We start from the raw sequence: 27745 nt of genomic DNA on the forward strand, positions 1-27745 counted from the left end.
TATAAATAAAATATCGAGTGCACGAAATTAATTACGAACAATTGCATTAACGCTTTACGCTGATGTTATTCTTAGCGTTGGCGGTGCAAGATTAGAAAGCAGTTCACTCAAAATATTGTTATTACTTGAAGATGTCAAAACTTTTCGCCAATTCTCGAAGAATTGTTCCACTGGATTCCTTGGAGCGGAAGAATTTGGCCCCAAACCGAGATCGCTAAATAGTTGTCCCAACGGGTTTTGCGCCGAATTGGTGTTATTTTGGAAAAATAAAAGAGCCAACGATGATTCCAAATTTTGGAATCCGGAGCCGAAAGCGTTGAAAAAATCGTCGAACGGATTTGGTTGGATGTTGTTTGTGGTGTTATTGGTATTGTTTGATAATAAATTACCTACTGATGTTCCCAAATTATCAAGTCCGGATCCGAGACCGTTGACAAGATTTCCTAGAATATTTGGATCGGTACTGTTCGACTTTGAGCTGTTGTTGTTGGTATTGTTTGGCGATAATAAGCTACCAACGCCTGAACCAAGGCTGTCAACGAAATTTTCCAACACATTTGAATTGCTGCTGTTATTTGAACTGCTACTGCTGTCGCTATTGCTATTGGTATTATTTGGTGCAAGTGCATTCGGCTCACTACTATTCGAGCTGTTGTTGTTGTTCGAATTACTGCTATTTGAAGCGGTGTTGTTCAAGCTGCTGCTCGCAGAATTAGAAGATTCCGTACCCAATGCGACAGTAGTGTTATCTGTAGAATTATTTGAAGCATCCTTTTTGGTTTCATTCACCTCATTAGTATCGGGATCATCCGCAAGCCTTGTCAATATATCATTCAATTCATCTGAGCCGATGTCATCCAAATTGGTTTTTGTCGAATTCGAAGTCAACAATTTCTGCAATCGATCCGGATTGATATGGGACACATCTATGCCAAGAGAAGAAAGCAACGTGCTCAAACCATTCAACTTCGACTCTTTCACACCAAGTGTCAAAGTACACAATCCGAAGAAAATCCCAATCATGTAGACTCCTCTCATTTTTTCGTATTTATTATTCTTAAACGATTCAAAAATTAACTGATCTCTTCACATACCTGAACACCTCTTTTATACAAAGTATTTTGTTCAACTTTATTTTTCGTCAGCTTTAATAGTTCCCAATAAAATAGCCGAAATGACGGCAGTATTCTTCGTTGAGATTTTATGATTTTCCGGTTAACGTATGAAGGAAACTGATAAGCATGTAAACAAGAAAAAAAAACAAGCACTTTCCGTGTTTGAGTAATGAAAGGTATTCATCATGATACATTTTTAACAGGAAGTTCGGAAATATTTTTAATTTTAGAGACAATTCATGTGCTCATAGTGGGTTCATGGCAATTTAAAATGAAACAAAACACTCGGAGTTTTCACTTTCATAATTTATTCATATAGAATTTGAATAGAATGGAAAATGACCTAATAGATAAAATACAAACAGTTATTATGGCAACAAGGCCGAAGTAACTGTTTTACTTCAAAAAGCCAACGAAAAACTTTTGAATGTTATCCCGAACTCGTCTCAAAATCATTTTGTCTACACCTTGTCTAAGGGAACTGTTTGGATTGATCAAGTCAACAACGCGATACTTTCCAGCGATGAAATTTCGATAAAATTCATCAATGGTTTTCGGTATTGTGGAGTTGTTTGAAGGTATTAGAGCTTGTTGTAGATTATTGAAGAATTGTTCAAGTGGATTTCTTGCGTTTGAAGGGGCGGGTAATAAGCCAAGATTGCTGAGAAGTTGTTCCAATGGATGATTTGTTGTGCTGTTAATATTGTTCGATTTGCTGTTGGTACTGTTTGAAATGCTGTTATTAATACTTGTAATATTAAGTCCTGATTCTACTTTACTAATGCCATGTTCCGAAGAATGTGTTGAACTATGATTCGAATTGTTGCTTGAGCTGCTGCTGATGTTGTTTGAAATGAGCAAATTAATTAACGGTGGATTTTGAAGTGATTCTCCCGTTGAATTAGTTTAAGTTGAATTTGAAATACAGATGGTATTATTATTCAAAGTGTGATTGCAGTTAGACCCAAAAACAATGCTGGCTGTTATTCGTTGAACTATTCACATCATTTTCAGCCTCTTCCAAAGCGTTCAGTATGTCATCAATGCTGGTGTCTTCTTCGAGTGATTCCAAAAATTCATTGAATGCATTTGTCGCGTTTGAGGTCAGAATGCTCGATAGCTTATGGGCCGCATTCTAGAAATTTTATCACCTTCGATTCATTACTGTGATTGTTTTGAGCAAGTGTCAACAGTGTACACGCTCCAACTAAGATTCCAATCGTAAAAATCACTTTCATTCCGTTTTCGGTCACAATAACTGCTGATTTCCCGAAAGCAATCACCATCGTTTATATATTTTACCGTATTCATAATTGGTGTCATAAAATGTAACCAGAAAAAATCGCGGTTTTCATTGTGGACGCCTTGATCTTCGTCGACACTTTGCCACGGTACCAACTGATAAAATCTTTATACATTATCTCGTTTGAATGCTCCTTTTCTTTTATCAAATTTTACCGGGTGTGTCACACAAAACCATGCGTACACAAACGGATGTAATTTTCTAATGAAATTGTTACTGATAGATTAAGTTTTCGAAACTATTAAACCAAATTCGTTGCCACAAAATTCGTTGAACATTTCCGGGCTTGATATTCCATGGAATCGTGAATTGGAATGTTTCCAGCATACTTAAAACTTTGAACTTAAATGATGATGGAGCATAGTTAGCGTTGCCTAATAATTCAACTAAAATTACATGCAGGCTTTGTCATGTGAACAATGTTCCATTTTTGAAACTATGATCAAAGAATATCAGACTAACACAAGGTAAGGACAACGAACTGTGATTCTCTCTTGGCAAACAACACAATGCTTTCGACATTCATTGAACTTGATGAATGATTTAATTGGAAGACCTCCCGATTCGGCGTCTGTTCTTGCGATTTTGCACTGCAAATGTATTGTCGTGGGAAAATGGATTGCATTAATGAACGAAGCCATACGTTTCGATCCAGTATATTTTACTAACTACGATGAAATGTCGATATTTTCTTTTCGGAGAATCTCAGTAATTGCGATTCGATTTCAGCTTGGGCCAAAAATAAATAAACCATCGGAATATTTCTACGATGTTCAAGATGAATATGAATTTATTCGATGAAATCAATGAAAATATGGAGAAAAAAAAGAAAACATGAGATTGCATTCATTTCTTTTTGTGTCTGTCTCTAATCGGATAGAAAATGCTTGGTTCAAACTGATTCGACCGTTGATATTAGCATTTTTGAAGGATGAAAATCATCATTCCGAATCAGAAGATGCAAGATCCAAATTTGGGCTCTCAAAAACATCATAAAATTCATTCGAATTGCGTACACGGGAGCCCATTTTGTTGATGAATGTAAAACCCTAGTAGCACACACTCCTACAACGAATATAAATATATATATACCGTTAGCAAGAGAATTCGTGCGTGTAGGCGACCTTGTCAGGTGGCACAAACGCACACATCCAAAAGGTTTGCTGAAATACTTGAACTTTTGCAATGGCAGGCGGGGCAAATGATGAAAACAAAATATGTCATAAAACTTCATTCCTTTATCAAAATTCATATGTTATGTATACCCGTTGCTGTGTTGCCTATATTCAAATTGTGTCCTTCTTGTGATACTAAAATCAACATATTCATAAAATCAAATCAGGGATTGCAACAGCAGACATTTTATGGCGATGTTGTACCAATTTTTTCTCCTCTCTTCTCTCCCAAGATCTCTCCCATGTGTCTTAATGATACAAAAATCAACAAAAAAGAATCAGCCTGATATCGTGATGCGTCATCTTTTTTTTCGGGCAATGAAGTCATGTAACCAGCCAACCACCCACCCACATATATATACACATACACACACACATATCTGGGTGAAATTAGTGAACAAATTATACGCTCAATTATCATCATTAGTTATAACAATGGAATAAAATAAAAGGGCTACGCGCTTATCTTTCTCACTCACAACACCCGACCTAAGTCACCCTCATTACGGTTGACATTCAACTTTTTTTCGGCACTCTCATCTAATTACACATTAAATATTCAATTCATTCAAATGAATGAGTCGCTATCATATCATTTATATGAAGTGAACTGATTTCAGAATGAAGTGTGGTGCTAGCCAGTTTTTCCTCGTATTTGAAATTTAAACGAGAAAAATTGTCTGTTTTAAAAGATAAAACTTTTTTTTCGCATTCAATCAGTGATTTTTATGTCCGATGAAAATTAAATTGTAAATTTCTCCAGAATTTAATAGAATCCTTGAATTGGAATTTTCAATCGAAGTGGAATTCAAATCATGGAATCCAAGACCAATGTAAATTTCGATGCAAAATCCATTTATCTCGATTGTTTATTTACATTTCGGCCGAGAACGAAGGGCAACATTGAGTAAGTTATGTTATTACAAATCGCAATCAGCAACTAATGTCAAAAATTTTACGAATAATATCGATATTCCTGCACATCCCAACTTCAATAGGCGCTCTAAATTGAATCGAACATTTCTTTATCCAAAGATTTTCTAAAGGCAATACAAATGCTCCAATCGAAGCATCGGCATCTCAATAAAGTGTTCTTTTTGCCATAAGATGAACATACATAATCATGTACGGAAGTGTGTATCGATTCTTTGAAACAAGTTTGTTAGAATAACAAAGACAACGTAAAGGGATGCATTACAGTGGGAGCAAATTCATGTTCTCTATGTTCACTTATTCAGCGTTACGAACTGTACTCACGGTTTCAACTACAACGTGTAAAATAGGCGAAAAACTCAAAGACTACATTCGATTTCATGGAACTTTCATCATCAAAATTATTTCAATGAACCAATTTCTAAAGAGCGTTCATCGATCTATCGACCGGTCATAAAGTTACTGTTCGTTTGCACATCAGAATATTCAGTTTTAGCGCAAACTTTTCGCATTACATCATGAAATTCACATTTTCCATTCGAAAAACGAAAAAAAAATGCTCGAAACATCGATAAAAATGTTTGCTAGCAGCGAATGAGTGAAGGAAGAGAGAGAGAAGTTGCAAAGATACATGACTGTATCATACATCTAAATCAAATCGCATCGAACTTGCTTACTTCGAAGATTGAAGACTGAAGACGACCATAAAATAACTTTTTCCAAAGTTGAACAAGTAAATGTCGAACGGCCTGCATGTTTCTAGGGAGACAGAGAGCCACAGAGAAAAAGGAAAAAAAATCCCCTGAAACATACCGAAGATTTACTTTTGAGGAAGAAATTGAAAAAAAAACTTTTACACACAAACACACCAAAAGTTATGTCATTTCTTCAATTTTATCTCATTATGTGATTTTTTTCATATTTCGAAATAAATCCGATAAACAATTTGAGAATACTTGTTATTTTGTTCAATCGTATGAACCATTTGTTATCAAGTTGGCGCAACACGAATGTTGACATCGAATCGTGTGTGTGTGTGTGTATTTCCCGGCTCCCATAGAATTAAGTTTTGAAATACACTGGACCCAAAACTGGATGCATCCAAAGAGAATTACTTTGCTCTGAAAGTATTGGCTCGTAAATCAATGCCAACGATTTATCGAAATCACTCGGAATGGTCTTGCTAAATAAACAAACAAAAAAGAGACGGGAATAAACATGAACATTCACTTTCATTTTTGTCTCTCGTAAATTATTCCCGTTGAGCGTTGCTGTTGCAACTCAACTTCTTAACAAACTGTACATTTGAACTGGGTGCTCTAGTTTTAATGCGGAAAAACTTTGCGTTTCAACGCATCAAACTTCACCGAAACATTGTCACGATGTGTGAGTAACTTGAGCAGTATGGTTTGGAGCTCGCGCAAACATACACACACACACACACACACACACACACAAAAACAAAAAGTCACCAAGGGAACAAGTACGGGCCATGTTCAATCGAAATCATTCTGTGTTGCATTTTATCTAAGCAAACACAACGTACAAAGTACCATCGAAAAAAAATTGGTATTATAATAGCAAAAAAAACAAATACACAGAGAGCTCTCGCATGCTTGATGCTCTTGTTTCATACAGTTTGAATGTATGTCTTTGTTTGTGTGACGATGACGACGATGACAACGAAAACGAAACTGTCACTGACTCCGTTTGTATTTTATGATTTCAGCGCATAAAAATGCTTGCGTTGTATACATTCGCGCTCTGTTATTGTTATTGTTTTAAATATTAAAGCGTATTATTTGATACTCATTTACAAAATCAACGACAACCGATTCGAATCCAATGGAACGTCGATGCGATTGATGTGTTTTCTCTGTCGCACCGCTGTTGACGTTTTGAATTTTGTTTTGGTTTCGTTAACTATAAACACGCTGTCAATGTGAACCTGATTTCAATACAGACACACAAACGCGCACGAACTCGACAAAACGAAGCATTGTGCACAAATACAGAGGAAAACCCATTCACCGGCGTTCACTAATCCCTCATACCGCTTCAGATATGAATCACAGTTGAAACGGTGCTGCACAATAAAACAACGAACACAAAATAAGTAAGTGCCATTTTTTTTTCTTTTGTTTTCTTTTTTTTCTGTGCGTTTAATTTTTAAGAAAATGCAAAAATGTGTTTCTCTGCCGTGTTGATCGAATGCAATATTTAGATCTTGTGCTAAAATTTAAACCAGTATAAATTTCATTTTCGTCTAACAAAATAAATGACGCATTTAGTTGGTGGTTGTATCGCGAAATGGGAAAGTTAGCAAAAGTTTTAGGTTATGTGATTAGATGTGAATTTAAAGTGCATGTGATTTGAACATTTGCGCTGGAATCAAGTGTGCATTCGAAATTCATTCGGTAACTAAGTTGCTCAACATTCGATTGAAAGTTGGGATAATTGACGCATGCCGTCATGTTGTGATAAAATTTATGTTTATGCTCAACAATTTTCTTCAGATGTCATTCGAATGACACGCTTGTGAATATATGTTTATACATGCCAGTGCACATCAAAACCAAACATATCTGATAAAATCTTGATGTGATCTGTATTTGTTTGGCCTGAATTTCTGTTCGTATTGCATTTTATTTGAATTTATGGCACAGCAAACGATACATAGACACATACACACAACTCATGTCGTCTAATAAAGTTTCTGGAACAAGAAACAGAGTGAGCAAACGAATTGAAAAGACACATTGTTGCTTCTTGTTCAGACACACAACATGCACATAAAAGATTGTGTTTATGTGTAGACGTCTCAAAGGAGACAAATAGATTAGAACAAAATCACGATTCATTTCATATGCACAGAAACATTTCAGAATATTGCTCTTTGGCAAATTACAATTTACCAACAAATCCCAAGCAAATAAATACACGAAATATGGCGATATTGGCAACAGTCTGGCAATGTGTGTCGGTCCGAAACAAAGTGGTCAAATTGATCGATTAAATGCGTTATAATAACATTGTTTCAAAATGATGCGTGGAAATTTTGATTAAATCAAATGATCTGTCACAATACTTGAACTCCAATTAGATTGCATGCCTTCGAGATTGGTTTTTGGTTTAGATGGCTTCAGTGCGCTGTTCAATTCGATTTGTTGATTAAGTTGCGCTTCTGACACATACACACTTCACGCATTTTGATTGCTAATGTAATGCCGACGGCATTTTGTTCAATAAACGCTAGAGTAGAATTCCTCCCAATTTAACTCCATCTATTGCCATTGAGCCCATGCCAAAATTGACCATTCACATCAAGATACATCTTGAGCTCATGCCACAAAAGTTATGCAATTTTTTTTTCATTCAATTGACAAGGATATGTTCGATTGAAACAACGATCCCAATTTCAAAATTTAATTAAACTAATTGCCTCAATCACTGAATCCCTTTCATCTATAATAAATGAAATGCATATTACATCACTTGAGCGAGGCGAGTGAGAATCTCTTGACTTTGTTTCCAAGTTCATATTACACATCAAACGTGAATGTGCCCAACAAAAAGTGCTAACGCATCATTTGCAATTACAATGAAAAATGAGTCCGCTTTTTTTCCAACCAATTTTTTTCTCTTCTTTTTAACCAGATCACATTATCATATGCAATGAGAATTTAGTAGTTTTCAAACTATTTGCTCATCAATCTATCATTAATATTCAAAGCGATAGTAATTAAGCGAAAAACTTTTAACCCATTTCCAAAGCGTAACAAAAATGACTTTGTGTAACACATCGAAAGAAACATCTCTGGCTCATGCCACTCGTAAAATATTTACAGCCATTTTCGAATTGGCTGCTTGGCTCCAGCTTTAGTTTTTATAGACATTTTCGACCACTTTTTGAAACGTGAAACATCTTTTTGAATTGTTATGCTCGTTACCAACTCCGATTCGATTTGCTCAGTTTATTTGCCTCATTTACACCACACTTTAAACTTTGGCTACGTTTTTATTACCCTTACACATTTACATTACAGCCACGGTAAACGGGCGCGCGCGCGCTCTCTCTCAGCTTGAGCTGCTCAAGGTTATGGCAACATTTTAGTTAATTGTTGCCTTTTTCACATTGTGCTAGACAATGTTCGCTTGGAAATTAACTTACATTGCCAAAGTAACATATTGTTAGATTACTAGCAACATTGAATGTTGAACGTTTCCGATGGGAATGCATCTAAATTTCTACTTGAGAAGAACTCAGCTTCCGGATGGAATTCAATACTTTTATTAAGATATCGGTATTTACTATGAAATGAGGCAGAACGTATCAAGTACAAACTATAGACCATATAACGATTTCATGTGAGGCAGTTGCCATACAGAGATATCATTTGAAAAGTGCATCAATTTGTTGAAAATGTGTTGCATTCATTGCTTCATTTCTGTTTGGTGAGCATAAATGAACGAAGAAAAATTCCTTTTGCTAAATTAATCTAACGCAGCATCTCCACATACATTCCTTGTTCATATGTTGAACATATGAAGTGGACATACAAACCAATGCTTGTTTAAACGAGTATTTTTGTCGGATTTTCAACAGATGGCGCGCTGAGCTTCTAAGATTTTTCCATAGAAATCATAGTAAAACAATAGAATATTGAATGGAAATGACAAAATTTTCTGTTTGTTTCAATTTCAGGTTATTTCGTTGAACCATGTCTGGTCAAGGCAGATCGTTCTACCCATCGTTAAGTTCGCATCATCGAACACATGAAACACATCGAACTGTGTCACATTCTCAGCACAGCACAGCTCATCGCACTGCTAGCTCGACATCGTCAAGTCAATGGCGCTCCGAAACGAACAGCAGAGGACATCTGATCATCGCCAAGAAATCGGAACCATCGAAAGCGGCTGAAAAACGTGTCGAAAAGAAAATTGGGACCATTTTGGCTGATTTTAACGAAAGAGCCCGACATTCCGAAATCACACAAACCACCGCAAACATCATGCGAGCGGTGCACAAGTACAACCGCGGCGAATATAATGACACGGAACGGCCATCGGTGAGCAAAACCACAGCCAGTGCTTCAAGAATGCAAGTTCCAGGATCATCTCAAACGCAACACAAATCAGCACTCAAAATCACACCGAAGAAAACTAGTGTAGTTGAACCGAAAAAGGTCGCCAATAGATTGGCCAGCATAAATCAAACACGTGCAAATGGGCAAAGAATCCCAAGAGAGCTCATGTCATTGTACAACTCAGATGGATTTGTCGAAAAGCCACCAACCAATCGGAAACGTACACCGAAAAAGGTAAGTAGACCATAAGGATGCACATCAATTTATGAGAATCAATTCTATTTACATAATTTGGTTTTTTTCTCTTTTTCTCACCGCAAAAAGGTCATGCGATTTTCTGAATCACTGTATACAAAGACAACACGATCATCAACACGTCGCAAATCAGATGGAATGGCTGTTCAACAAAAAACCATCGAAAAGAAAGTCGTTCAACCGACCACGTCAACATGGTATTCATCGGGTGCTTCTCAACATCACAAGACTACTGTCACACAGACAAAAGCCACCGGTGAGTGAACGATTTGAGTAAACAATGGGTGCTCCATTAAAATTTTTGGGAAATTGATTCGAATTTCATTTAAATTACAGTTCAACAGGTTGAACGCACCGTTACATCAATTGTCACATCTGCTTCACCAGGTAGGCTACTTTTTATATAACATTTGACATTTTGAATAATTATGTTGTGTTCCAGTACCAGTACCAGTTTCAGCGGTAGTACTACAGCCACCAGCCGTTGTGCGCACAATTTCCCAGGCAACCACCGGTGAGACAAATACTTTATCTATTATTTCCTTAAACAAACCATTTTCTCCCCACTTTTGACTATTCATTTCTATTCACAGTTTCGACTCAGAGAAATGGTGGCGCAAACTTTACGCACAATCGCATCAAAATCTCGCACTATCCGATGATCGAAGTTAAATTGGAACAATAAATATGTTCGAATCGACGAATGAAATCAATCTCAAATACATACCTCAACTCAGCACAAGGAATGCGCCAAAAATTATGTTAAAATGTTCTCAAAACACGCCATCAGAATGGCAACATTGAACAAAGTTTAGAAAAATAAGAATCTACAAAGAGTTGCATCGACTCTCGTTTAAAACGCCTTACAATGTACTTACAAAATACGTTCCTGCTATAAATATAGATTATTTTCGGCGATAAATATTCCAAAGAGTTTGCATTTCATTCGGAATATGCGTTTGTTCTTTCAGAACCAAATGATGTAGATACAGACCTCGAGTCACTTCATGATTGCATGGTCATTGAATATACCAATCACTTAAAAGATCTTGACATTATTGATGAAATGGAATTTCATTTACGGTCTCTAGTATAGGTAAGTTCTTTAACGCTATGGTGGAGACTCCACTAGAGAGGCGTGCGAAACACAACGAAATTCTAATTGCAATTCAGTTGAAATGAAACACGTCATCCATCAGCTTGACATTGAATATTGTTTAAAATTTTTATTCAGATTCTCATTAATTTACACATTTGTTCATATTGGACAGCTAATAATATCGTTTAAATGACACGAAACGCTAAAAGTAATGAATTTGAATCAAAGAAAAAAAAATTAGCACTAGAAAAACACTTGAAATTGAATTTTTGAAAAGATAAAAAGAATATGTTGGAAAAATGAAAAGAAAAGTGCTGGTTTTTTTGTTTTGTTCAAACAGTCACTACAAAAGCAATTAATTAGTCCATACATAATTCTATGACAAATAATTATTTGATGCTGTTCTGATATCATGACAATTTTCGACGATTTTTTTTCTTCACAATTTTATTTTATGGAAAAATATTTCTTCACACGTAACTACGATTATTATGGATTATCATCAAACGATTGAAAGTGAAGGAAAAAATTTTAATGTTACTTTTTTTCAAATCGAACGAAAGAAACTATTGTTAATTTCTTAGTTAATTTCTTAGGACTTTTTTTCCTAAAAGGTTTACATTTTTAAGGCAGTTTAAGAATTTTTCATTTTTTTTCTAAACATCTATTCCCATTTTTGAAATTGTTCTTTGTTCTCAAGTTATTTTTTCTTTGGTGGGACCGCAATTTACTGCTAGTGTTAGAACACATTTATTTCCGAACATTTGTGGCCAATTCTGATTAGATTGAAGATGTGTATTTTAAATTCAAAAGTGACGTCAATTTCAATGACAAAGAAAAAAGTCTCACAAAAAAAGCAAAATTCTATTGTGCAACTAGTAATGAGTCACATCTTATTAAGCGATTTCTATTCTGTTATGCTCCTGTTACTATTCTATTTATTCACGGATGGAAGTACTATTTTTTGGTCGAGTCGAGACTTTTTCATTACCACCATCGCCGGTGTCGTTGTTCTTTCAAATCTTCAAAACATTTTATTCAAAATGGCAGTGTGAGTCGAACGAAACTGATTTAAAGTCAATTGAATAAAATATGGCATTTGATTTAAAAAAAAAATTAATCGAAAAAGGCTTTTGAAATATTAAGATTGTTTTGAAATTATTGATTAAAATCAGTTTGACAGAGACGTTGTATTAATATACAAAAAATACGCAACGAGAAAAAAAAGCTACGTTAGCAAAAATTCTTAGAGATGATGGATATGATCGGCCAGTGAAGAGAACTATTTCATTGAATGTTTCTTGTTTCAAATGATACAAATTGTCAAGATATATTATTTGTGTTACATTGAGGTAGACATTTTGAATAATCAGGAATGTTTATTTTATTCTTTTTTTCATTTATTTGGATTTTACCATTTCGAAAAAATCGCTAATCTGGACGAACTGAATACGTTTCAACTTTTATTTTAGTTCAATGTGCTTGCGACAATCACCAAAAAATTTACAATAATAAAAAAAAACGTGGAAAAAAGAAAAAAAAAAGTTATTTTTTCAAGACAAAAATGCTATCTGCAAAGAAAAAAAAATGGCTCAGTAAAAGCTATTGTAGCGCATGTGTTAAAGCTCGAAAATGTAGAAGTGAAATTCGTGAATCCACATGAGTTTGAATTGCTCAAAATCGGCATGGATTTGCCATTTTGAAAACGTTTTACTGATTACAATTAATATTTCGTTTAAAATATGCAAAAATATGCAATATTTCAGCTTATGCATCCTATACCATCTAATCTGTTATTCATTTCAATAATATTTTGACAAAAAGAAGAGGAAAAATATGTAGAAAAACAAAAGACATTACTGCTGTTCCTTTTTTTCATAACTTAACAATTATCTTATTTTTTTTTTGTTCTTAATTTCTTAATGTTTCTCATGATGCCAACACAACTGCTAAGATATCGAGCGTTTCGAGTTGTATCGCTGGATTTGTTAGTGGTTTTATTGGCATTTCAATCGTGATTTGGTTTCTCTGCATTCGGTTTTGTTTCTTTTTTTCTGTTTTGATTGATTTAGAATTTGTCGCAATCTAGGGTTCGTTTGAAGAATGCATCGTCAATTAGTTAACTTTGGCGCCGGGCAGTTTACCTAAAACTTTGGACAAATCGACACCCGTTAGCGCTCCGATCGCCGGCGGTAGTTGGCCCACAAGTCGAGCTACGTCACCAGTACATTGATCACTGCCTCCAATCAACACAATTTCCTCTGTCTTGGCCAATGGAGCGGCTATTTCAGCGGCAATCTACATAAAGCGAAGGTTTGATTGATTAGTCAATGGTTTCAAAATGGCATCAAAAAATGAAAACCGCTTTGTCTTTCAATCAAAACGAATGTTATTACCTTTGGTAGTGATTCCAATACGATGCTCATGATGGCAGCGTCTCCATATTGCTTGTAAACGGTGGCCTTCATGCGCATTTTTTCGGCTTCAGCTTTACCAACCATTTCGATAGCGGTGGCCTCAGCCAAACCGAGCTTCTTGATGCGCTCTGCTTCGGCCTTTGCCGATTCAATCGTCTGTGTACGTTTACCCTCGGCTATCTGTTGGACACGATAGTTCTCAGCATCGGCCGGCAATTTTACTGTTGCTTGAAGTTCACGCTCTTTGCGCTCAACTTCTTGCGATTCGATTTCGATTTGCTTGCGACGCTCGACAATATCAATTTGGATCTCTTCATTTCGGATTTTCTGTCGGATTTTCGCTGCTTGCAGCTCGTAGGCTAATTGCGATTCGGCTTTCTGTATTGAATGGAATTTTGGTTTTAATTAAAATGTTCTCGATAAAAGAGAAGATAAACATGTCGAATTTTTTAAAGGTGGAAATAAATGCTCGCAGACTTACCGCAGTGTTGATTTCTTGATCGAAATGTGCTTTCTGCAATTTGTACATTCGAGAATTATCCTCAATCTTGGTGTCGGTTGAATATTTTACATCCATGGCACCCTTTTCGCATTCGGCTTCACGAATGCCAGCATCACTGTTTTTTTTTTGTTGTTGAAGAAAATTAGAAGAAATTGATTAAAAAATGAATTTTAATTTGCGAAATGACATATTCCGGTTTTCCAATTGAATTATTTCGTAAAAAAAAACTCAATAAAAGAACAAATGATGAAAGAAAAACTCACCGATTGGCTTCAGCAACACCAGTGTCAGCATCTCGCTTGACACTGGCCGTTTGTGCTTTGCCAAGTGATGCCAAATACTGAACGTCATCGTAAACATCTTTGATTGTAAAGGATAGAATCTCGATGCCCATGCGTCCGACATCAGGAGCTGCAACCTCGCGCACCAATGCAGCGAATTGGTCGCGGTCTTTGTAAACCTCTTCGACTGTAAGCGTTCCTGTTGATCGAGAATGAAAAAAGTAACAAAATAACGTTGATTAGTTCACCAAATAAAAGTAAATTCGGGGATATCTCGATGTAATATTCAAAGGGATTTCCACAAACACACATGCGGTAATCCCATTAAAATTGCACATTTTCAAAGTATTTTCTCATTCCATAAAGGTGAATGTTTGTTTTCGACGTTTGGCATTGGATAAGATTAACGCCACACATATGAATGGCTTTATGAATTATTTTTCGAAGGGTTTCTTACTGATACTGACTCAGCTTACTCAGCGTATGAGCATTATATGTGCTCAATTTCATTGACTAATTTTCAGTTCGACGAGTATGATTTGGTTTGTTGTGGTAACGCACCGTTTTTTTTATGTGAGCATTTCATATTAGAAAATGTGTGCGCCGTGTGCACAAAACAGCTAATCAAACTTTAAAGAGATATTCAATGTACAGAAATAAGTTGAATGACAATGCCGATTTGATATGAATAAAACAATGCGGACCAACAGCCGCGTCCAATGTCAGTTGCGATAATGGCATTTGCATTAAAATTGACGCAGAGCGTGCGTTACCTGTGTAACATGTTTATCGAAAAGGTCCTAATTACGCTGATACATTCGCCAACGCTTGCCATGTACCGCGTGCAGCGGTGAACGAACTGGGTGTTTGTTTTTGTTTCGGTGCGTATGGTTTTTCCACATAAAATATGAATGAAATAACCTCTGACTGTCTCGTGTACTGACATTGTTGTGCGCTTTAGGGCGAAAAAACAGCAAGATAGAATCAGCTCATGATTTTTTAACGAATTTGACCTTGGGCGGAGTGTCTCACAATCAAAAATGAAATAGTCATGAAGATTGGAGCGCCATCAATAGTTTTTGTTGCAATGAATTGGCAATATTTCTAGCGATGCACGGACATCAAGTGTTGGGAAAAATAGCAGTTTCAACAATGGCCAAGAATTTATTATTAAACTTTATTATAAACAATTTATTAAACTTGACTCGTGACATTTATGTTTTCACCTGATACGATGACTACGGTCACTGAAACCAGTATTTTCTGCAGCTAATAATTACCTTTTTACGACGGCGTATGTCAACCCGACAATTAAAGACAATTTAATTGTTCCCATCCACAGTAGAACCATTGTTCCCTATTTGTATTTCTTTCGGTTTTACTTTCTTACTTTTTAATCACCGTGCGGCGGTTTCTTTTCGCGTTTATGTTTATTTTTCTTCAATTCTCACGTCGCGTCTTTGCTTTCGCTCTTTTTCTTCTTTTTTTGTTCGTGTGACTGTCGTTGACTCGAACGAAAGTAAATGATCGCAATTATACGCACAAAATTTGCTTTGTCTAATTTTTTTTGGATAAGAGAGAAAAAAAATCGATTGTTTCAGTTCAATCAATTTTGGACATTTTCAGAAGAAGAATGTTATGGGCTATTGTTAGTTCTAATTGATTATTAATTGATGATGTTTCGTGAATGTCAATATTTTTTGTGTTGTTTTTATTGATGTTCTGTAGAGCGTGTCTGTGTGAGTGTGTTTGTGACGCACGATATTTGGTAGAATGGGATTGGATTGGATAAAAATCAAATTTTGATGAGTCGAAAATTCAAATTGGCGTCATGAAAGAGGCAATCAATTATGAAATGATTTGAGTATCGATATCCACAATTAGCGGCGAAATTAAAATCGTTATGAAATTCACAGTAGGTGCTTAATTTGTTTACATCGATCCGAGTGTTATTTTGAATATTTCATTTATTTTCGACGCAATTCCCAGGAATCGATGGATCTATATTTACTTTTTTATTTCTTGGGATAAATATGAATTAATAATTTGCCGTTGGCCCGTGTTTGTCTGTAGCTTGGCCATTGTTTGCTGGAGAACTTTTTTTAAAATACTCTTATTTAAGAATAACGGTAGGTTGGCCAATCCCAAAGTTTGAGAATGTTCTAACTTATTCAAAACATTTTTTTTCCAAATGTCGTGAGCATATTTTTAGAACAAATTCGTCGGAATTTGAACATCAATTTATTTGTGTACCGCACGAAGAAATGTTGTCAAAACAGAAAAAAATGAATGTAGATGATTACAATATTCGGCCGCATCGTAACTAATAATTAATATCCAACAACTTTGAATTCCAACGAAATGTCACAGATTCGTCAAAGTTACCGTTGGTTAAACACACGCCAGAGAAAAAAAAACCTGTATCAACTTGACGACACGGGTTAAAGAAAATTAAATTGACGTAAGTGTAATTTTCTTCGTTCGCTCGAAGTTCGAGCTGCTGCCGAAGGTATTGCTTGCGGAGGTATACGTGTACGTGCCGACAGTCATGTTTTACTTCAAACATTTTCGGTAAATTGCTTTACTTTGGATATTTTCGGTAAATTTGTCATATATTGACCTCGTGGAAAATGCTTCAGATCCATTAGAAATTCGAATACATTTGTTACAAGCAAGTCGCAATGTTGTACAGATGTAAACGAAATGGGCGGCATTGTTTGACTTTCTATGTGTTTACGATCCACGTATGCGGCTCAGTAGACAACACGGAGTCTTGTTACTTCGGTAAACGACTCACGGCTTTGAGTTCATCGACGGCAATATCGAACAAATAAAAGTGCTTGAAGTTTCTTTTTGTTCAAGATTGTTGCGTCCATGGGAAACTTGACACAGTTTTTAATTTAAATACAAATCAAGTAAGCACACTGTACTATTTTGAGTGACGCTTTGGTTTTGTTTGATTCATGAGACAGGCAAAAAGTGCGAAAAATGTTTGCGATGCTGTGTTGAACTTGCGGTTTTTTTTTGATAAATTCAACATCAAAAGGTAGAACCAAGCCATCGAAGTAGAAAACCACCGCATTTTTCAGGCATATTTAATCACTATGCATTTTATCTAGGGAAATCACCATGATTGGTTTTTTTGCTGAAAAAAAAAACTTTACAAGAACCTCAACTTTCAACCAGAATGAAGGAAGAGCTCAAAGGCACACAAAAATGCTGGAAAAGCCACTAAACCCGAGCACGAGCAACATTCAACGTTGCGTAACTTCGACAGCAAAGTACTGTGTATCTCATTAAATGGAACCAGATGCAAACGACTCCGTGGAAGCACCACCAATACTAATTGCCATAATGAGAAATAATGTGGCGTGATGAGACTAAAAATTGTCTTTGCACAATCACCATATAATTACCAGAGTGACGGAGGCTTTTCAATTTCAAAATCTCCCTGTTTTTTTTTTGTTTCAACGGTAGTGTTGAACCGGTTTCGATGGAAAACTAGAGCGCAATCAAAGTGAATTGCACTTGAGAGAGGGCAGCTACTCAACATGAATGGGTTTATGTCTGACAAGTTATTACATATCGATTGCATACTAAATAAATCATGATGCATTGAAAAATCGCTCCATTTGGAAAAGAATACACACACATTTTTTTTCTTCTGGTATCCAAGTTGTGTTTGGCTCTTTTATGGGTGTGTGTATGTGTGTTCGGAAACATGCGACTTAATAACAAGTGGTTTACAATTTGATGGTTGAATTTAGCTTAAACATGTAAATGAATAAATAATAGATCTGGATCCATTTTTAGTTGCGTTGAAAACCACATTTCATCCACAAGTGCCCGGCCACACGACAAACTACCGCTAGAGCTATAGTGAAAGTTGAATCGAAAATTACGTAATTGGATAGCAGAGTTCATCGAGAATGTAAAGTGGATTATTTGCAATTCCTGTACTTCGATCCCTATTTCGGTGTGATTCTTAAGAAAGTAGAGCGCATAAATTACTTTGAAGAAGAAATCAATTTAGCAGCGGTGCGGCCGTTTTGTAAACGGGTCTTTTCTTATCTACCGCGTCGTCATTTTACAACACATGACCTAAGAATATCGATCGAATGTTTGCTCATAAGCTGCACTGCAAACAAAATTGGAATTGACTCTGGGCTCATTGGCAAAGTCTTCAATTTAGTACACACACCAAATTGGATATTGGCTATGAAGTGTGAAACGAGATAAGGCACGAGACTAAACTTTCCATTATGTTATTTGCTAGTGTGACATTTTTTCATTCAAAAGAAAATTCCTACTGAGCTTGTTCTGCAGCTGTTTCGAAGCGAATCGAATTACGTTGAAGGCAAGATTATTGTTTGTTCCAACATCTCTCATTGGACGTGTCTTAAACAGACTTTATGCAATAGATAATTGTTAAAATGGTACAGAGACGGCATAGCTAGCAACATTGAATTAAAAATAGACAAAAAGTTATCGAAATGATTAGAAAGATCGTGCCGAACGAAAGAATTAATACAAACAAAATCCGAAAGACTCATTTCAATTTCCAATGGAGAGAGTAGCAGTCTTATTGAGCTATTTCGAAATAAACGCTACTGAAAACGTATAAAAACTTGCGTATTTCATTACTGAAATAGGCTATGAGCCGAATTTCCAACGGAATTAGAGCTGAATGACTTAAGACACAACCGAGAATGTGAATAGCATCGACGGAATTGGCAAATAAAAACGGAATTTTTTGAATCTGGTTGAAAGCAGACAAAATGAAGGCAATCAAAATCAAATTACTGTCATGACAATGCGGAACGCAATTTTTAATCTGACACACAGCAATTCCATACAAGAATTTCTTGGAACGACCCTATACTAACGTATAGGAAGAGTTAATGAAATCGTTCGCGTTAATTCAAGCTCAGCATCATAATTATAATTGCCGTATGATATAATTCTATATGCACGTATAGCACGTGCTGATAATGAAACCGTACAATAGACAAGGCAATAAAATCGCCGCAGTTTACGTCACTTTAATTTACATTCTAATTAAACGGCTGTTATTCAGCGAATTTACATGTTTTTTTTGTTCTCGTTTGTTCGTTCGCTCTCACTGTTTGAATATCATCAAATGACGTGCCTCGCTGTGTTTGCTAAAGTGCAAATTGTCAGCTGCCGTAATGTTAATGTTCAAGTGTTCACTCCGCGCAACGAGCAAAGTAAACACCAGTCCAGAGCAGGCAGTTGTTCGGCTCTTCCGTCATCAGAATAGGGCAAATGACAATCAACAAGCTACATGGTGACAATTAACGATTCCATTTGAAAAGTCACTTTCAACGTCGTTTGCCGTATGCGAACGTTGACAAGGTCAAATTAATAAATGCGGTTATTAATTGAATTTGTGATTTGTGGTGTGTCACAGTGAGTTGTTAAACAGACGTGTGAAAATTGTGGACTGTTTTTAACACCATAAACCAAGAATGAATTGTGGACGATAAGTGAGCTGGAGACGCCGAATTTATTTCGGTTTTATTTCCATATCTGACTCTCTTCGCTCAATGAATGCACACTGATTCAAAATGATAACAAAAAGAAAAGTGAGTGCAAGATGACGATTAAGAAAAAATAATGGTGGCTCAAAGAAAAATTGGCCAAAATCACGCACTCAAACTAACGACTCAATTTTGTTTCACTCGAACAACAATAGAAAGTAAAATGGCGTGACGTTCACTTGAAATGACCCGGTGAAAATGGTTTCGTTTTCTTTTTTTTTTCACAACAACACCAACGTTCGACGTTTATTCAAATTTATAACTTGATTTAATGCACTTGAATTATTGCTATTTTATAGGTGTACACGAGTAACAATCATCAATAACAATCTGCTGGGTATAAATCAATTTTCTCTTGAACAAATCTCACGTTTATGACTATTTTCGTTTTTATCGATAACTGGAAAAAGCAAAACAAATTTTCATTGGACGAAAATTCGATTTGAAATTTACGTTTTCGATGTTATGTATTATCGTCTCTTTGTTTTGGACTGATGGGTTGGACTTGTAAAAGAGAGCAACCGTTTCTGTGCACGTTATTTTTCCAACTGAACGAACGAATGATGGCAAACCGCTTTATACAGCAACAGACGCCAGAATTCGTGTGCGGTCGCCGTAAGAATGAAAAAGTAATGTACACGCGACAGAGGGAGACAGAGACGTGTGTGTACGGGTAAGCGAGAGTGCATACGTACAGACATCGAACGAATGCTTCAACATATCGTGCACAAGTTAAATGGCAAGGAGAATGATAATCTCCTCAGATGGGGAGGGTGGGTGTAATCCGGGAATTTAGCCGAAAATGAACATCCCGGTCTAAAATCCAAAATCCCCGAAAAAAATATTACAGCGCAAATAATTTTTTTCAGGTATTATTAGCACTTCTGTGTGTATATTTTTTCAAGTATTTATTTACATCGAAATACTGTCGCGCGTTCCCAATCCCAATACACATTAGATATAGAGCAAAGCACAGGTCACAGCAAACAAAAGGCAAAATACAATGAAAAAATCATTTTTTTCAAATTCCCAGATTTTCGATTGAATCCCCCGAAAACTTCCCCGATTAGCGATTTTCTCATCTGAGACCCTTACTTATGAAATATCAGCTGTGCATATCGAGATTTGTCGTTTTTTTCGCTTCGCTTTTTTAGCACTACATGCAATGTAGAGCTACTAATCTGCTTTTTTTCCCCTAGATACTTTTTGAGTGTTGAAACAAATTATGGTGAATTTGAATTTTATGCTCATATTTTTTATTTAATTTAAAACAGTGGCAGTAACGACAAATAAGTGCATAATATCCCAAAGCGCCAATCAAATTTTTATTATCAAATATTGTTTGAAAATTACATTAATTTTCTGTATAATATTTTCTGAGTCTTGACCAGAATTAAAGTGACTTTAGATTCTATGCTCATATTATTTATTTAATTTAAACCAAGGGCAGTATATTTCAAAAAAAAGAAATAAAACCAAGATCTTGTAATTCATTTTGCAAATAAATATATTACTTCAAAGTTACTTTGATGAAATACATTTCATGTAGTGCGCCAAAAAATAGTTTGTTGTGAATCAACAAAATAGATTAAGTAATTAAAAACTCAAGAACGCAGAGCGGAGCGAAGCAAAGATCTGCGGTCTTGTTTTTCTTCTTCGTTTCTTCCATTTGTTTGAATTATAATGGAACTAACGATAGTCGGAACAACAATTGAAATAGCACTGACTGGAAATGCTCGCACACAATTCCATTCATTTTCTTTTTTTTAATGTTTCTTTTTCTTTCGTTCCATGCCCTCACAACAGCCAGCATGACAGCATGATGGCATGGTGTGCAAAGGATTAATAAAAACTCCACATACAGTGAAATTTGGTTTGAAAATTACAGCGAAATGGTTTAGCTCAACAAGTAAAACCCATTTTTAAAATGTGCAAACATGAAAAGTTTATAACAGCACCAACGCCATAGATACTGAAGCGAACATTTATTGAATTCCGCACTAGAATGCACGCTCATTATTACGGAAAGAAGATGGAAAAATAAATGAAACAAAAATGCAATGGCACAATATAAAGAGAATGGGAAACAAAGGCACACATTGTGCCAGCATAAGGAATGCGATGAAGAAGAGGCTTGGAAAAAAAGTGTTGCTATTGCAGTTTTTTCTCTCCATTGGAATAATGTGAATGTGTTTCTTTGTTCACTGAAAATTATATAGAAAAAATAGCTAAGATACTTGGCCTACAAAAATCTAGCTGCACGCTAATGCTTTCCATTATTGTTTCAAAAGATTTTTTCTCTCTCCTTCCGAATGCATTCATTTCCAATGTGACGTACTGTTTGCACAATTTAGACTGCAGTACTACAGAAAAAACGTCTTTTCAAAACCCGGATGACATAGCAAAAGCGTACCAGAACTATATCCCATTTAATCCGTAATGAAACAAATCATATGATGGATTGGTTTGGGCACACATCAAAATTCTTATCGTGACACCGAAACGAGTCCACTTCATTGGGAATGACGAACAGAGAGGGAGAGAAAGAGGAAGAGAGAGAGAGAGAGCAAAAAACAACAAAACGACGCAGAGTAAACAGAAAACGACATGCATTCAACAGTAGAATTGACAGATCAACCGATTTGGTATTCCACACCAGCAGCGTTTGATTCAACCAAAATGATGTCAATATGAATTAAATGCAGTCGACACGATTTATATATGTATATGCTTCATGCATAAGATATGTGGAACGTGCCGTTGGCGCAAGCGATTTTTCTGTTTCTTTTTTCTTCCACATTTGGAGGAGACATAAACACTTCCCATAGATTGTCAGTAAGTTCGTTGTTTGCACAAACATAATAAATGACATGTTTTTTTTATGACATGTTTTTGTATGCAGTACGATTTCGGTGTTCCTTTTTCTATCATCCAAACAATAAAAGTTCCGGTGGACGAAAATAAACTTTTGCCTCGAAAACTTGATCAACATTCATTGAATTAACTTTGATTTTGATATCCGCTGAGACACCAACCGAACCAAAGAGTGAAGAAACGCACTGAACATAGAAAGACTTACCAAGAATGGCTCTCAAGTGGCCCTCGAGCGTTTGTAAAATGGTTTGCTTGATTTCCTTCACCGATTTGCCCAAGAATTGTTCACTGGCTGTACCAAGCAGTTCGTCGGCCTGATGATGAAAATAATACACGTTCATCATCTATAAAAAAGAAATAAGAAAAACGCAAAAAATTCGTTCGGGATGAGAAACAGCTATTCCGGATGGACGCATTTATTGCGATCGAAATTCAAGAGAGTTATTGAATGTTGGTGTGTGTTTGTTGCCAAAATTGATTCGTCACAGCATAAGAAATCTGCATACAATATTAAATCACGAAGAAAAAATAATCATTTTATAGATAAATTGGATGAACTGAAGAATAAATTCAATCGCGATGATTTCGAATCATGCCATCGAATACAATGAACTTGAACGGAAAATAAAAATGTGAAAAAACATCTATTTAGAGAAATTCACACCAAATGCTAAAGATTGTAGCATATTTTCGTTTTGTTTCAAAATATTCACGCAAAAAATAAAGGATCAAAAAAATCACGCACGATTAAACTACTCTAGTGATGGCACTCGAAATAAAAACGCAAGAATAGAAACAAAAAACGAAAAAGGAAGATAGTTGGCATGGAATTGTATACTAGTTATATGTCACAAAACAAATCAAGTATGTGTGAATTTTTGGCACGAGGGGCGGACTAACTATTTCTACTGGGTTTTTCTTATTCGATTTTATAGGATAACGTTGTTGTTGTTTTTTGTTTGAAAGAAAAAATGGTTAAAATTAAAAGAAAATCTGAAAATAAAAATGAAAAAGAAAATAAATGAATTTTGTTTATGGTTCGTTCGAACCGTATTTAAATTTACCAAACTGCAGCGATTGTGTGTTACTCACGCTTTGTTTGCTTTTTTATTGAATAAATAACACAGACAGACGATGATAAAATTGACCGGTTTTTGGGTCAAGAATCTTTTTTTTGTTCGTGATAGATGTGAATGAAAATGAGTTTTTTTTGTCTGAACAACAAAACACATGGGAATAATTGTGCTTTAATCGAAATGAAGAAAATAATTTTTTGAAAGAAAAAAAATCGGTAAAAAGATGATGATGATGAAGAAGACGAAAGAAATGAGTATGAAATGCATGAACGATTTCGATGAATAATAAATCATTTTCGGTAGCTTTTGACAGGTGTCCCTTGCAGCACATTGCGAACAATTTTTTCGATGTTCGAATATAATGAATGCGTCCAGTTGACAATCAATAATTGTATTGAACTTCAATTCTTGTCGGAATGGAAAAATGACACACTTTCGATGAAGCAAACTCAAGAGAGAACAAAATTGAATGCATCAATGTGACTGAAAACGTTGGCAAAAACGAAAACGATAATAAATTTACTGTCACAAAACACATCAAAACGAGAAAATCATCCAGAAATCATAATCTCCAAGTGCGAATAAACCAAAATAACCGAGAAAAAAACACTGAAATAAGAAAAAAAATGAATAAAATGAAATGAAATGAACTAAAATGTTTGAACACGATGCAAATATATAAACGATATCCATCCAGATCAAGCAGTTTCTAGGCAGGCATAAAACACTAAATCAAATTGGGGCAGACAGATAAAATATAAAATCTGTTTTGTTTTTTTTTTTTCAAATTGGGAGTTGATTGAGGAGCTTTTCAATTTCATCTAGATCGTCTAGAAAATACATGTGAAGAAAACTCACAAAATCAAGTCGAAAATAAAAAGAAGTAAATGGGCATTAATCATTTGAATGAAATATTTGTCTAGTGGATGTAAATAAAATTGAAAAATTCCATGTCTCCAGAATTCAATGAACCGAAATCGCGTCAATAAAATGCCCAAATATTGAGTTATTCAAACTGATCTACTATTCAAATGTGGACAACAACAAAACTAGGTACGTATATAATATTATTGAAATCGATTCAAAGCCAAACGAAAAGATGTGTATGGAATTTCGGATAATTTTATTGATGCGATTTCAGTTTTACGACTGAATGAATCACTCAAAATATGTAAACAGCAGAGCAGTTTCGTCATGTGAATTGGCAAAACCGTTCGAATTGGTCATACCTTCATGATTTTGCATTGAGCCACACCGGTAACGGTGAGTGGGACACCTTGTGCTGTTTCCACACCCTCGCACATCGGATTCAATGTCATCACTTCGAGTGAAAGACGTTGAACGTCCGTTACCAACCACCAGGCCCATGCCCATCCTCCGACAATCGTTCGCTTTCGTGTTGATCCACAGCAACCACCTGAATGAAAAAAAAACAAGTTGAATTAGATACATGAAAGAGTGTTCAGTTATTTTGAAACTTAAATTTGCCTACGTTCTGGCGAATTTATCAGTGCAAACAGTTGAAACTATCGAAAATAACATTTGACTATAAATATTTATTTATTCGTCGCTTTCGGCCCAAGACTATCTAAAAATATTGATTGAATTCAATAGAAAAAAGTTTCTAAATTAAACCAGATTGCATTTTCGACAGGTTGACATTTGTGGTTGGCAATCGAATTCATTTCGTAATAAATGGGTAATTTCAGAAATATCATTCAAAAATGGAAAAAAATCGAAAATTCGAATTATTTTCGGACACGTTAAAAATAGTCCATTTCATGAAAATAGCATACAGAAGTTATTGCTTCCAGTCAATCGAACCGCACCTGGTGTGTTCCCATTTCACGCGAAAGTGGTATTGAGTGTCAAGGTTAAAAATCCAAGCATTATATATATCGATGGAAATGTAATCGCCATCGCAGCTATTTGATAATTAAGAAAATTGGTATTTGTGTAATCGCATCCCATCGATCATTGAGTCAATGATCTGGCGAAGCCGCAAATACGGTGAAAGAAACGTGTTTATTTCATTCTCAGAAGAGATACGTGGAGTTATTTCAGCATCTCTCAATGGACACAAGAGCGATGCGCGATCTCGAAGAAAGCCGACCATTCTCTTCAGTGCAGTTGAACGTTAAAAGAGCGAGAGAAAAAAGAGAGATTCGACTATGTACGCGAGCGGCGGCCAGCGACTTTGTATAATCCTCATGTATGTGCCGCTATGTTTATTTGTGGAACAACCTGTTAAACGGCTGTCTAGCGCGAATACGATCAAGAAACACACTGTGAATGGCTGCACAAAGCAAACAAAGAGGTTTGTTGATATTTAAACGAAATCAGTTGATGATCAACCGCTGTGTATCACAGTCGAATAATTTTTTGATTCTGCTCTGCGAACGATAAGTTGAAACAGTTTTTTTGTCTGTGTTTGAAAACAATTCACAAAGTATTTTGTGCTGAAAATTTGCTACGAAGAAGAAGAAGAAGAAGAAGAAGAAGAAGAAAAAAGTAATTTTAATCGCTTTTTATAATAAACAATTGAAATATTCCAAACAAACAACAAAAAAGCCTCTTTCATCTGCATTCATTAAAATTCAACGATCATCGAATTTCACCCATATAAAAATCACGAAATAACGGTTCGCGTCAAATTGGTTTATCGATAGATTGGTGGTGTTGAAGACGACAGCGAGAAATAGAGAGAAAAGAGAATAAACAGCAGAAATGAAACCAACAATGGTTGAAGTCGTGACACATAAGTGAAAAGTGTTAATTGATATTTATTTAAGCATAACGAGCTGAGCGTGGTTGTTCAGGGAAAAAGATACGACGACATCGATGACGATAAGAAGTCACGCCATCAGCAAACAATTGAAATAAAAAGTGAATGTTTTCACTTAATTTTCATTTGCATTCTGCATTGCCATGAAATATGAGCCAATTTGCCGCAAAATTTGTTTAGATTAACCTTTTGGCGCTGTGTATCATAAATTACACGCTACATATACACCCCGAAATGGAGCAAACAACGATTTTTGCCCGCGATGCCCGTTTAATTTGAATATCGTGTTTCAAAGCAAGTAATATTGATTTCAAGAAAAGTGCATACTCCACGGTCTTGGAGCTCCGTTCGGCGGTATTTCCAAGCACACCCATTATATTTTGGGTTGGAAAATTCACTCACTCTCAGCAGAAAAATGGATTCAAGTTTAATTTCGGTATTCTTGCAATGCCAGACATTTGTTTTGTTTACATCAATTGTGTGCACGGCCAAAATCGGTGTATATATTTTGTGTAATGCCAATGGTGACCCATTTCATTGGAAAGATTAAAAGAGAAATTGATCTCATGGTATATATGGTGTATATCAGCAGAAGTACGCCATTGACTTGTATTGTGCTGTTTGATTCATGGTCTGCGCACTACTCTCAATGCACATTCACACACTTACACATTTGCAACAAATCACCTAAGAAGCAGCGAAACATGTAAATAGCGGCCGACAGCCGTGCATTGAGAAAGAAAACAGAGAAATGTGTGCACGCGCGCGCGATGAAAACCGCAATCAAAAACCATGCATCAAACTTGAGTGGGTAGAGAGTGAGAGAATCGAGCTGTCTGGTTTTGCGGCGTACGTGCTATTTTATCGCACGCAATTCTGCAAACAGCTGCAACGCTGCACTTGAGTCACTTTTTCTCTTGCTCTCGCTCTCTCTCTCTCTCTCTCTCTCTGCGTCTATTCCTCTCTATCTTTTTCTTTTCGCTTCTCATTTTTCGACGGTTGGAAAACTTTTCTGATTTCAACTTTTCATCGGCAATAAGAAATTCGATAATGTTGGTTGTGTTGTAACCATCTGAAAATTCAATATGTACATGACTTTAAAACGATGCGGATTCAAGCGAATGGCAAAAAGATTCAGAACAATTTTTCTTCCAATAAATTATTTTCTCCGCTTAGAAATTGCCGTTTCTAAATTGGGCCAACGCAGAAAACCAACAAACAAAACAGAAACACTTTCGGCATTATTCTAATTGAAGTGAATCTCAAGCGACACCGTGTC

The 27745-nt window shown here is 35.8% G+C and overlaps 2 protein-coding genes across 8 annotated transcripts in view; one reads left to right on the forward strand and one right to left on the reverse strand.

Moving 5' to 3' along the window:
• Positions 1-6467: 6467 nt before the first annotated feature.
• Positions 6468-10793, forward strand: LOC129576214 (uncharacterized). The gene is made up of 6 exons (XM_055460920.1): positions 6468-6642; positions 9232-9850; positions 9941-10127; positions 10208-10258; positions 10314-10385; positions 10465-10793. The coding sequence occupies exons 2-6, from the start codon at positions 9248-9250 to the stop codon at positions 10554-10556; spliced, it is 1005 nt and encodes a 334-aa protein (XP_055316895.1). The 5' UTR covers positions 6468-6642; positions 9232-9247; the 3' UTR covers positions 10557-10793.
• Positions 10794-11066: 273 nt separating this feature from the next.
• LOC129576183 (flotillin-2) overlaps positions 11067-27745 on the reverse strand; it is a 118489-nt gene continuing 101810 nt past the window's right edge. For 3 of the 7 annotated variants that reach the window (XM_055460893.1, XM_055460875.1, XM_055460885.1), the window contains exons 3-8: positions 24911-25098; positions 22811-22919; positions 14153-14369; positions 13869-14004; positions 13367-13765; positions 11067-13268 (exon numbers count right to left, since the gene is read on the reverse strand). In XM_055460893.1, the coding sequence (XP_055316868.1) occupies positions 13086-13268; positions 13367-13765; positions 13869-14004; positions 14153-14369; positions 22811-22919; positions 24911-25098 (1232 nt within the window). In that variant the 3' untranslated portion in view covers positions 11067-13085. Of the gene's footprint in view, positions 13269-13366; positions 13766-13868; positions 14005-14152; positions 14370-15450; positions 15728-19844; positions 22417-22810; positions 22950-24910; positions 25099-27745 lie in introns of those variants that run through there. The other 4 variants (XM_055460864.1, XM_055460855.1, XM_055460899.1 and 1 more) reach the window with 3 other exon arrangements.

Source organism: Sitodiplosis mosellana, unplaced genomic scaffold (genome assembly GCF_009176505.1).
Source record: "Sitodiplosis mosellana isolate CC-2019 unplaced genomic scaffold, AAFC_SMos_1.0 Smas_scaffold_1, whole genome shotgun sequence".
In the NCBI taxonomy this organism is placed as follows: domain Eukaryota; kingdom Metazoa; phylum Arthropoda; class Insecta; order Diptera; family Cecidomyiidae; genus Sitodiplosis; species Sitodiplosis mosellana.

What these genes read in the sequence shown, in the direction of transcription:
- LOC129576214 (XM_055460920.1), top strand. Translation starts at nt 9,248, where the DNA reads ATGTCTGGTCAAGGCAGATCGTTCTACCCATCGTTAAGTTCGCATCAT. An exon ending in CACACAGACAAAAGCCACCG is followed by an intron (nt 10,128 to 10,207) that starts GTGAGTGAACGA and finishes TTTAAATTACAG; the next exon opens with TTCAACAGGTTGAACGCACC. An exon ending in AATTTCCCAGGCAACCACCG is followed by an intron (nt 10,386 to 10,464) that starts GTGAGACAAATA and finishes TTCTATTCACAG; the next exon opens with TTTCGACTCAGAGAAATGGT.